This window comes from Erythrolamprus reginae, chromosome 3, assembly GCF_031021105.1.
Source record: "Erythrolamprus reginae isolate rEryReg1 chromosome 3, rEryReg1.hap1, whole genome shotgun sequence".
NCBI classification, from domain to species: Eukaryota; Metazoa; Chordata; class Lepidosauria; order Squamata; family Dipsadidae; genus Erythrolamprus; species Erythrolamprus reginae.
This window is the reverse complement of record NC_091952.1, coordinates 235,298,386-235,311,174: the sequence shown is the minus strand read 5'-3', so window position 1 is coordinate 235,311,174 and position 12,789 is coordinate 235,298,386. Positions and strand designations below refer to the sequence as shown.

Sequence of the window (12,789 nt, the reverse complement as noted above, 5' to 3'; positions counted from 1 at the left end):
CATACCATGCATAAAATTGTAAAGGCCTAGGGGGAAAGAATATCTCAGTTCCCCCATGCCTGGTGGCAGAGGTGGGTTTTAAGCAGCTTTCGAAAGGCAAGGAGGGTGGGGGCAATTCTAATCTCTGGGGGGAGTTGGTTCCAGAGGGCCGGGGCCGCCACAGAGAAGGCTCTTCCTCTGGGTCCCGCCAAGCGACATTGTTTGGTTGACGGGACCCGGAGAAGACCCACTCTGTGGGACCTAACTGGTCGCTATTTTGTGGGGTCTGGTTTTTTTTTCTTTAAAAGTTTCTCTTTCCTACAAATGAAAATACAAAAGTGTTATGCCTCTTCTACTGGATAGACTTCAGAAAGATCTTTTTTTCATAAATTAGAATTTGATGAATGGCTCCATGTTGTCTATATCCATGGGAGGAGGTTTTCTAGTTTGAGTCATAGATTCATTGGGTTGGAAGAAATCTTAGAGGACTTTTAGTTACATCAGAATAACACTTGATTTGAATATGTTGGCAAACTTTTTACAGAAGATTGAATTCGCTGCTATCTTATCTGAGTCCCTAGCAGGATAAATAGGTCTCCCTGAACTCATTGATTAGGCAAGTATTGCATCAAATGGCACAGGTTCAAGCTCATAATACCTTCTTACATTAAGTATCCATAAAACAAAAAGAATGGGTACGAACCATTACCTCATTTAACACTCTAAATAACATGACTTCCTTTGTTTGTTGTTTTTTCATGGCTTCTGTGACATGCCATATATAGGATGTTTCTATTTATAAAATGAATTATTACACTCTGTTTATAAATTCAAGAATGTTTGTGGGGAAGCAGAGTATAACAATATATTTTTCAAACAGACAATGGAGCCAATCATAGCTGAACGAGAAGGTGGTAAACAAATTGGCTCCTCTGGAGCAAGGAGAGGACCAGAATTGGCCCAAAATGCATCCTACATTGGGTCCTCAAAAGAATGCAGTAAGACATCAGAGTCTTGGGAACCAAGGGGAAATGAGCTTTGCCCAAGCTGCATTTCAGAGTCTTTGAAGAGACACTGTATTTTTATTCTTCCTTTCTTAATGATTTTTGGAAATTGTTAATGGCTTTTTTGGGAATTGAGAAACTTTGGAAAGGAATGTTTCTTTGCACTGGGTTAATTACTTGACAAATCTTTCATGTAAATCTAAGAATTTTAAAACATTTGAATAAAACAAAATGACACTTTAAAAAAATGATTTTAGAATCTTTATAAACAGATTAAGGAGTTAGAAGAACTGTAATAAGCCTTCTCATTACAAATTGTTGATTATGAAGAAAACATTTTAACGGGATGGTGAGGGCCATACTCATATTCTAATTATTCTATTAAGCACCTTTAGCGTTAATATGAATAATAGAGGTGAAAGCGCACATCCCTGTCTTGTGCCTTTTTCTATTAGTATTATTGTTGTTTAATTTTGTTAATATTTAGACTTTATTTTTATTTTGCAGTTCCTGATGATGTGTTTGCTCAGAATTACATATGGAAAGGATCCTACAATTATAAAGGCAAAAAGCAACCAATGACCTTGACCGTTACTCATTTCAATACATCATCTGGAAGAGTGAATGCGACCCTTACTAATAGCAATATGGAGTTGTTGCTTTCAGGTAGGAACAACAATGATAAATGTCTAAATTTAGTTCACTTAACATGTCTACCAACAGCCATTTCATGGAAGTGATGATCATTGTAAAGCCCTCCATAATCTGATGTTGTTCAAGACGAACTTATTACCTATATTTTATATATTCTGTTTTTTCTATTTGTATCTATTATCTTTTTATTAGTATTTTAATCTTAGTATTTTTAATTATAAATTGATTCATATTTTAACTAAATTATTGGGGGGGTGTTTTAGTGATGGATAATTGGGGTGGGTGTAGTGTGTATGGAGCGAATGATTGGTATGGATGGGATGGGTGGGGTCACAGTATGGGTGAGATGAATGGGAAGGATGTAAATAATATATTTGGCCTACCTGGCGCTGGAGAGGCAGGAGGGGGAGGGACATCTATCTCTGGGGTGACAGAGGGTCAGGATATTTCAGTGTTGCTGGGGAGAGGCAGATATGGTGGGAGCCACGGAGCTAGCCATTCCAGGGGAAGGAGGGATCGTTGCTTAATAAAGATCCCTTGTTCCGGCTCCATGAGCTCAACCCAGAATACTGGTGACGAGTGTAAGTCTAGCCCTGGGCTCAGCTCAGGTTGCTGCTACTCAATGCCAGGTCGATGGTAAATAAAGCTCTCCTCATCCGGGATTTAATCCTGGATGAGGAGGCCGACCTGGCATGTGTAACTGAAACCTGGCTGGGCCCAGAGGGAGGAGTTCCTCTCTCTGAAATTTGCCCAGCCGGGTTTCAGATATGGCATCAACCTCAACCCCGGGGAAGGGGGGGAGGAGTGGCTATTATAGCCAGGGAGAGCCTTTGCCTGCGTAGACTCGTTGCCCCGGAGATTGCGGGTTGCGAGTCCCTCCTGGTGAAGTTGGACTTAGGGGTTCAGGTGGGTTTGTTTCTCATGTACCTGTCTCCCAGCTGCGTGGCACAAGCCCTGCCTGTGCTACTTGAGGAGGTAGCCGGGCTGGCAGTGGGGTTCCCTAGACTTATTCTCTTGGGGGACCTCAACCTGCCGTCGCTCGGCGAATCCTCTGGATTGGCACAGGAATTCATGGCCACCATGGCAGCCATGGACCTGACTCAAGTAGTACAGGGTCCGACTCATGAGGGGGGACATGCACCCGACATGGTATTCCTCTCTGAGCAACTGAGTAATGGTCTGAGACTAAGGGGCTTAGAAGTGTTGCCTTTGTCATGGTCAGACCATTTTCTACTGCGGCTTGACTTCCTGGCTCCAATCCTCCCCCGCAGGGAGGCGGAACCGATTAAGTTGTTCCGCCCCAGGCGCCTGATGGATCCAGATGGTTTTCAGAAGGCGCTTGGGGTTCTTCCAGATACACTCGTCCGCAGTTCGGCAGAATCTCTGGCTGAGGCCTGGAACAAGGCTGCAGCGGAGGCCCTTGACTGAATTGCGCCGCTGCGACCTCTCCGTGGCGCTAGACCCCGTAGAGCTCCATGGTTCAACGAGGAGCTCCGGGAGTTGAAACGCCAGAAGAGATGTCTAGAGAAGCGATGGAGGAAGAGTAAGTCCGAATCCGATCGAACACTTGTAAGAGCTCATATTAAGACTTACAAAGTGGCTCTCAAGGCGGCAAGATGCGCGTATCATGCCGCCTTGATTGCATCAGCAGAATCCCGCCCGGCCGCTCTGTTTAGGGTGACCCGCTCCCTTCTTAATCAGGGGGGAGTTGGGGAGCCCTTACAGAGCAGTGCTGAGGACTTTAACACGTTTTTTGCTGATAAAATCGCTCAGATCCGAGCTGACCTCGACTCCAATTGTAAAACAGAGTCGACTAACAACGAGTCAGTCGAGGTCACTGGGGCTAAACGTCTTTGTCCATCTGTCTGGGAGGAGTTTGACTTGGTGACACCTGATGAAGTGGACAAGGCCATTGGAGCTGTGAGCTCTGCCACCTATTTACTGGATCCGTGTCCCTCTTGGTTGGTTTCGGCCAGTCGAGAGGTGACACGGAGCTGGGCCCAGGAGATTGTCAATGCCTCCTTGGGGAGGGGGTCCTTTCCAGCCCTTTATAAGGAGGCACTTGTGCGCCCCCTCCTCAAGAAGCCTTCTCTGGACCCAGCTGTGCTTAATAACTACCGTCCAGTCTCCAACCTTCCCTTTATGGGGAAGGTTGTCGAGAAGGTGGTGGCGCTCCAACTCCAGCGGTCCTTGGAAGAAGACGATTATCTAGGTCCTCAGCAGTCTGGATTCAGGCCCGGCTACAGCACGGAAACTGCTTTGGTCGCGTTGATGGATGATCTCTGGCGGGCCCGGGACAGGGGCTTGTCCTCTGTCCTGGTGCTTCTTGACCTCTCAGCGGCTTTTGATACCATCGACCATGGTATCCTTCTGCGCCGGCTGGAGGGGTTGGGAGTGAGAGGCACTGTCCTTCAGTGGTTCTCCTCCTACCTCTCCGGTTGGTCGCAGTCGGTGTTAGTGGGGGGTCAGAGGTCGACCTCTAGGTTTCTCCCTTGTGGGGTGCCTCCGGGATCGGTCCTCTCCCCCCTGCTATTTAACATCTACATGAAACCACTGGTTGAGATCATCCAAGGGCATGGGGTGAGGTATCATCAATATGCCGATGATACTCAGCTCTACATCTCCACCCCATGTCCAGTCAGCGAAGCAGTGGAAGTGATGTGCCAGTGCCTGGAGGCTGTTGGGGCCTGGATGGGTGTCAACAAACTCAAACTCAACCCAGACAAGATGGAGTGGCTGTGGGTCTTGCCTCCCAAGGACAATTCCATCTGTCCGTCCATCACCCTGGGGGGAGAATCATTGACCCCCTCAGAGAGGGTTCGCAACTTGGGCGTCCTCCTCGATCCACAGCTCACATTAGAGAAACATCTTTCAACTGGGGCGAGGGGGGCGTTTGCCCAGGTTCATCTGGTGCATCAGTTGCGACCCTATCTGGACCGGGAGTCACTGCTCACAGTCACTCATGCCCTCATCACCTCGAGGTTCGACTACTGTAACGCTCTCTACATGGGGCTACCTTTGAAAAGTGTTCGGAAACTTGAGATCGTGCAGAATGCAGCTGCGAGAGCAATCATGGGCTTCCCTAAATATGCCCATGTCACACCAACACTCCGCAGTCTGCATTGGTTGCCGATCAGCTTCCGGCCACAATTCAAAGTGTTGGTTATGACCTATAAAGCCCTTCATAGCACCGGACCAGATTACCTCAGGGACCGCCTTCTGCCGCACGAATCCCAGCGGCCAGTTAGGTCCCACAGAGTGGGTCTTCTCCGGGTCCCGTCAACTAAACAATGCCGCTTGGCGGGACCCAGGAAAAGAGCCTTCTCTGTGGCGGCCCCGACCCTCTGGAACCAACTCCCCCCAGAGATTAGAATTGCCCCCATCCTCCTTGCCTTTCGTAAGCTACTTAAAACCCACCTCTGCCGCCAGGCATGGGGGAATTAAGACTTTTTTCTCCCCCTAGGCTGTTGCAACTGTATACATGGTATGTTTGTATGTATGTTTGGTTTTTATATATTAAGGGGTTTTAATTTGCTTTTAGTATTGGATTTTATTGTATATTTTCATGATTGTTGTTAGCCGCCCCGAGTTTTCGGAGAGGGGCGGCATATAAATCCAATAAAACTAAACTAAACTAAACTAAGTAGAATCTCACTTCTCCATGTGATTTCATATGGAGTGATTGTGCTTGACACCCACACTGAAGGAGATCAGTGCACTCTACACTCAACACATTCAAACATCTCTCCTAAAATAGTTTCATTAAATGGTAAATACAGGCCTCTCTGTCTAATGGTAGTAGAATTTTAATTGTAGTTTAATGAAGGTGATTTGTTGATATTGGTCCTACAAATATTTTGCAGTTGTTCTGTTGTGTTATTCTAAACAAGAATCATAAGGTGACACACACATATTTAAAAATGCAGTATGGCTTACTCATTTTATTTCTTGTTCTCCCATATGCATAAAAGTCATCTGCAAAGCATTAGCTCTGCTAATTTCTTTTAACTCTGAGCTGGGAAGTCAATAAAATATCTAGATCTGCATGATAGACTATGGGCCATAACCTTCAAGATGCTTTTTATGATCAGTGAATTGGTTCAGGATGATAGTAACCACAACATCTAAGCAATGCATTTTTGCCGATGTGGAGGACAGAGCATTTGTTTGTTGATATTTGGAGTTGCCAGGTGTTAGACCAATCTGAATCAGAGTCAATGTCTTTTTGGAGAATAGTTGTGTTATCAGTGGTGTTGAAGAGTTTTACATCATCGGCGAAAAGAACACAGTTGCTTGTGATATGATTGCACAGGTCATTGATGTAGAGTAGGGGTCCCCAACCACCGGGCCGCGGACCAGTACCGGGCCGCGGGGCATGTTGCACCGGTCCGTGGAGTCAGCAGCTGCCGGCCCTCATGCCGCCACCCCCTCCCTCCAGCGCTTCGCCTCCCGCCGGGCAAGAGGCCTCGGGAGGCAGGTTCTGCCGGCCACAGGACGATGGATGGGACAGAGGGGCGGGAAGGACCGAGAGGCTCAAGCCTCTTTTGGCTTCTGCCGTGGGGCGCTTTTGCGTTTTTGGCTGGGGGGAGGCAGGAGGGCCAGCCTGACCCCCTCTCTCCAGCGCTTAGCTCCCGCTGGGCAAGAAGGCTTGGGAGGCAGGTTCTGCCGGCCACAGGACGATGGCGGGAAAGAGGGGCGGGGAGGACCAGCACCCCCATGCTTAATCCCGCCCCCAACCACGCCCCTTTCCGCCCCCACTGGGCCATAGAAAAATTGTCTTGCTGAAACTGGTCCCTGGTGGAAAAAACGTTGGGGACTACTGATGTAGAGAATGAATAGAGTTGGTCCCAGTACACTGCCTTGGGGAATGCCACTTTTAACAGGGACGGGGGTGGATATGGTGCTTCCTATTTTGACAACTTGTTGCCTGTTTGACAGGAATGCTGTAATCCAGCTGTGGAGGAATCCTGAGATACCATAGGATTTGAGTTTTAGGAGTAGTTTGTCTTGGACCACTGAATCGAAGGCTTTGCAAAAGTCGATAGATTTTCTTTGATCTAGTTGAGATATAATTTACTTCTTGATTGTTAATCTGATGTTAATCTTGGTGTAAGCCCAGTTGAAACTATGATTTAAATATGCCCATGTGTTGTGAAATTAAAGAGTTTTCATCATGTTTTCTAAACGCTAGTTGGTGTTCATGAATATATTCTGGTAGTCTTCTGCCTGTTTCTCCTACAGACCAAGAAAGTAGTGGGTGAAAAGGGCTCCGATAACTATCTCTCCCCCATGAAATTAGGCTGAAAAGAAGGAAATTAGGAAGAATATTCAGATTCCCTGATTCTGTTACTATAGTTGTTCTAATAAAAGTATCTTTAGGACTGCAACAACTTAAGATCTTTTTGACAAACTGAAAATAGGTATGGACACTTAAACATTTTTCCTACTTCTTTTAAAACTCAAATGGGAAAGATATTAGATCTAAGAAAATCATATAAATTTGCCAAAATTAGGTAATTTACCTTGGAATTAAAGAGAAGGCAATGTAGCAACATTTCTTTAAAAGAAATGCAGCAGGAACTAGGAAATTATAGATTCATTAGCCTAATTCTTGCACTCTTACTAGTCCCAATAAGTTGTCAAAATTGATTAATTTAAAATTATAAAGAACAAACCTTGTGGAAAAATAATGAGCATGTCTTCTATGAAGGAAAAGCAGGTGACAACATTCTTGGAATGTTAATTAATAAATACGTGAATAGGATATTCTAAGGAAGAATCTTCAGTTATCATTGATGGGCAGGATTGCTTTAATAAAGATGAACATTTTACCATGACTATTTTCTTATTTGCAACAATACCTATAAAAATAGACAAGACTTTTTAATGAACTAAACAAAACAATGCTGAAATTTATTTGGCAATGGAAAAGACAAAAATAAACATGAAAATGTTACAAGATGCGAGAATTTGGTGGGGATTTGACCTTCCTAATTGGGAGTTATACAGTGATCCCTCGATTAGCGCGGGGGTTACGTTCCAAGACCTCCCGCGCTAATCGATTTCCGCGTTATAGTGGTGCGGAAGTAAAAAAACACCATCTGCGCATGCACGCCATTTTTTTCATGGCCGCACATGCGCAGATGGTGGAGTTTGCGTGTGGGCGGCGGGGAAGACCAAGGGAAGGTTCCTTCGGCCGCCCAACAGCTGATCTGCTCTGCAGCGCGGAAGCAGCGAGGAGCCGAAGATGGGGTTTCCCCATTGCCCAGGCAAAGGGGAAACCCCATCTTCGGCTCCTCGCTGCTGCCGCGCTGCGGAGCGGATCAGGTGTTGGGCGGCTGAAGGAACCTTCCCTGGGTCTTCCCGCCGCCCAGGCAAAGGGGAAACCCCAAGATCACTTGCCACTTGCCGTATTGCAGCTTGGAGCCTTGCTTCGCCTCCTTCGCTGCAATACGGCAAGCGGCAAGCGATCTTAGGGTTTCCCCTTTGTCTGGGCGGCGCTGGGGCCATGCGGAGCCACTCATCTAGGGGGGCGTGGACCGGCAAGGTGCCCTCCGCTCTCTCTCTTTCTCTCCCTGTTACCGGTGTGGTATAAGAGAGAGAAAGAGAGAGAAAGGAGGGCGACTTGCCAGTCCACACCCCCCTGGATGAACAGCCTTGCATGGCCCCAGCGCCGGGCTCCGCTGTTGCCTCCGCCCCCATTCGGCTCTGCAGCTGAGAGGCCTTCCCGGCAGAGCCCTCCCCAACAGCTCCCGCCGCCAGCGCAAAAAAGAAAAGAAAAGAAAATCCCCAAAAGAGGCAGGCACAAAGCGGGGGCACAAGGGGAGCTGCCCGGCAGAGGTTGCTTTTTTTCTTCTCGTGGGCAAGTGGAGGGGGGGAGAGAGAAGGGAGGAAGAGAGTGTGAGAGAGGAAGAAAGAGAGAGAGAAATGATAGAAAAAAGGGGAGAAAAAAAGAGAAATGAGAAAATGATTGAAGCAGAGTGACAGGAAAGAAAGAGAAAGAGACAGAGAAGTGACTCTTGGTGATGACGTATGACGTCATCGGGTGGGAAAAACCGTGGTATAGCAAAAAAACCGTGGAGTATTTTTTAATTAATATTTTTTGAAAAACCGTGTTGTAGCGTTTCGCACTAATCGAGACCGTGCTAATCGAGGGATCACTGTATTACCAAGCAGCAGCAATAATATGGATGAGAGAATGGATCTTATTGGACAATGAGACTTTTAGATTTAGAGGGACATGATTTACAGGTGAGATGACATGCACTTATTTGGTATGGAAAGAATAAATTATATAGCTACTTTCAGAGGCATGCAGTTAGAAACTCACTATACTTAGTATGGGGAAAAGATAAAATATAAACATTATTTGAGTGTGCCACTTGGGATATCTATTATTGAAACTTTATCACCCCCAAGTTGAGTTAATTAGGATAATATCCCAGGTTATAAGGATATTTTAACAAAGAATGGTGAATTAAAATCTGCACAAACTTTAGAGAAACAGGGACTACAAATGGATTGGTTCATGAGATTTTTATTTATTTTTTTATTTATTTATTTTGTCCAATGCACAATACATATTGAAGAGGATAGACATGAGTTATTATATATAAAGAAAGGATATAAAAGTCCAATACACAATGAGGGTTTTAGTGGGTATATATCAATATACACATAGTAAAATACATGATGAAGGTTATAGAGGAGATACTCATAGTAAAATATATCTAAGAAATAATAGAAAAGAAGATATAGGAATAGAATATATCAATGAAAGAATAGAAGAAGAGATATAGGAATAGAGGAAAGGTATATAGGAGATATAGGAGAGCAATAGGACAGGGGACGGAAGGCACTCTAGTGCACTTGTATTCGCCCCTTACTGACCTCTTAGGAATCTGGATAGGTCAACCGTAGATAATCTAAGGGTAAAGTGTTGGGGGTTTGGGGATGACACTATGGAGTCCGGTAATGAGTTCCACGCTTCGACAACTCGGTTACTGAAGTCATATTTAAGCAGAAGGTATCAATTTAGAAATGACTGAACTAGATGAAATTATATTAGGAAAAAATGAAAAATTGGTAAAGAAAATATATGATCCGTGACTGAATTAGATGTCTTCATCAGACATTCACAATTTATTCAATTCATTTGGAATATTGCATCCAGTTTTGGTCGCTGAAATTCTAGAAAGAATCCTTAATCTGAGTATTGTATTGGCAGTTCTGTGTTAGCAAAAACTTCAGAAGAGAAGGATTTAGGGGTAGTGATTTCTGACAGTCTCAAAATGGGTGAACAGTGCAGTCAGGTGGTAGGGAAAGCAAGTAGGATGCTTGGCTGCATAGCTAGAGGTATAATAAGAAGGAAGAGGGAGATTATGATCCCGCTATATAGAGTGCTGGTGAGACCACATTTGGAATACTGTGTTCAGTTCTGGAGACCTCACATACAAAAAGATATTGACAAAATTGAACGGGTCCAAAGACGGGCTACAAGAATGGTGGAAGGTCTTAAGCATAAAATGTATCAGGAAAGACTTAATGAACTCAATCTGTATAGTCTGGAGGACAGAAGGAAAAGGGAGAACATGATCAAAACATTTAAATATGTTGAAGGGTTAAATAAGGTTCAGGAGGGAAGTGTTTTTAATAGGAAAGTGAACACAAGAACAAGGGGACACAATCTGAAGTTAGTTGGGGGAAAGATCAAAAGCAACATGAGAAAATATAATTTTACTGAAAGAGTAGTAGATCCTTGGAACAAACTTCCAGCAGACGTGGTTAGTAAATCCACAGTAACTGGATTTAAACATGCCTGGGATAAACATATATCCATTGTAAGATAAAATACAAAAAATAGTATAAAAGCAGACTAGATAGATCATGAGGTCTTTTTCTGCCGTCAGTCTTCTATGTTTCTATGTTTCTAAATAGAACTCCAGTAATACTAAAGAAGAGCTTTCAAGAATGACTCAAGATCTATTGTTGTTCTATATACAGAAAATCTCCATACAGATAAATATTATTTAGTAAATGTAAATGCTGTCCATTTCATTTTCATGCGATGAGCAGCAAGGCAGATCTACTCACTCTAATTGTAATTTATGCATGGCAACTTTTTGTTTGGGTGGTTTTGATTTTGTTTTTGTTTTGTTTTTATAACGAATTGTGAACTGTTGTTCATTTGTATGCTATCCTTTAACTATGGCAGCTATACTTGACAGCTAACATTTGGATTTCACCAGGCACAGACATCTGGATTCTTGGAAACTGCTCTTTTCCAAATGTAAATTTTCCAGAAATGTAATTTCTGAATCAGAAGGATATCTCAAAGGAGTATTGGATGCTCCTTAAGCAAGTCCATTTACTGTTGAAGCTTGCAGCGTCTGCAAAAGTGATCAGTCATAATTTGCCAAAAATAATAATAATCCAAAGAATTCTTCAAGGAAGATGATTAAGTCTGTCAGTTCAATTTCAGCTTCCAATCTTTTTTGAATTGAGTAAAAATTCATTGGCAAAAAAGGAGACATCTGCTTCATTTTGGCCTGTTAAATTTAGACATGGACAATACTGAGACGTATCAATCGAAGCTGTAAGGTATTATTCTGCCCCCAATAATCATTTTACTGATCTCAGAAGGATGGAAGGCCAAGTCAGTCTTGAGCCTGTAAGAATCAAACTTCTAACTGTGTGCAGAATTAGCCTGCCATACTGCATTCTAACCACTGCATCGGTTCCGATACTAAATACCTTTTTTTAAAAGTGGCTAATCTAATATCTAATGAGAGTTGCCCCACCAGAGATATAGAAATTGTTTCTTTAACTTTAATGTTGAAGATATCCTTAGAATTGATCCCAAGGATAGCTAGGGACATGGGTTTTGTTGGTTTGAATCCACTCAAATTTATTAGCTAAACAAATATTTACCTATTTACAAAGAAGACTGGATTGGATAGGCTAGCATGCAGTGTTTTTTATAATTACATCATAGTGAAATACAAATTAATAAATGTGGTATAGCAGGTAGATTTGCAAAATTATCAGTGTTTAGAGGATTGATGTGTTGGCAATGAACATTGAACAAGAGTGGTTTTACACGAATTATTTATTTATTTTGCTAATGGCTCCAAATTCTTTCTCTGTATACTTGTGGGTTTCATTTTTTCCCTTTCAGTATTCCTGAAATAATTACCCTTTGTAAATGAATATGCCAATGCATACTTACTCAGAACTACCTGTCATTTTAGTTTCTTTTTAATTATTTCCTTATATCATGGATTTCCTCCTGGGTTATAAAATATGAGATGGAGAGGGAGAGGGGGAAAAGAGGGAGAGAGGGAGAGAGAAAGGGAGAGAGAAAATGAATGAATGAATGAATTAATTAATTAATGAATAGTATGTGGGGAACTTGTGTTGTAAGCTTCCATTGATAAGTGAGAATCTGTACCTGAGATTTTCAGACTCTAGTATGATCCAGGTTTAACACAACATCATAATGCCTTTAATCTTTTTTCACCATTATATTACTGTGTACATAACCAAGTCTCAGTTTTTGTTTCCATAGACTCTTTCTTTCTTTCTTTCTTTCTTTCTTTCTTTCTTTCTTTCTTTCTTTCTTCCTTCCTTCCTTCCTTCCTTCCTTCCCTCCCTCCCTCCCTCCTTCCTTCCTTCCTTCCTTCTCATGAATAAAATGAAATATAAGCTAAGCTACAGGCAATTTGCAATAACTGATTGGAATAAATACTATCCGGATGATTTTTTACACTGATTTTAGTTAAACCTGAATTTGAAGGAAATTTAGATTGGGTGCTCAGATTGTGTGTGTGCGCGCGCACACACGTGTACGTATGCACATGCAGGCATATAGATATATAATAATAATAATAATAATAATAATAATAATAATAATAATAATAATAATTTATTAGATTTGTATGCCGCCCCTCTATGCATTATGTCCAATCATGTCCAATTTCCAGTAATTGCCTGGGCCAATCCCTGCTTTTTTCTTAGCAACGTTTTTCAGATGTGGTTTGTCATTGTCTCCTTTCTAATTCCTAGGGGAAATGATGGATTAAGGTCATCAAGATGGCTTTGTGCTCAAAGCCATCAGGCCTCCTGGGTTTTGCCTAATGCCTTAATCACCTTC

General features: G+C 43.0%; 1 protein-coding gene across 1 annotated transcript in view; it reads left to right on the top strand.

The window, feature by feature from the left end:
* The window catches only part of CSMD3 (CUB and Sushi multiple domains 3), a 615,639-nt gene that overhangs the window by 582,897 nt on the left and 19,953 nt on the right, over positions 1 to 12,789 (top strand). Inside the window, 1 exon segment of the mRNA XM_070748648.1 lies at positions 1,491 to 1,649. Within this exon segment, the coding sequence (XP_070604749.1) occupies positions 1,491 to 1,649 (159 nt within the window).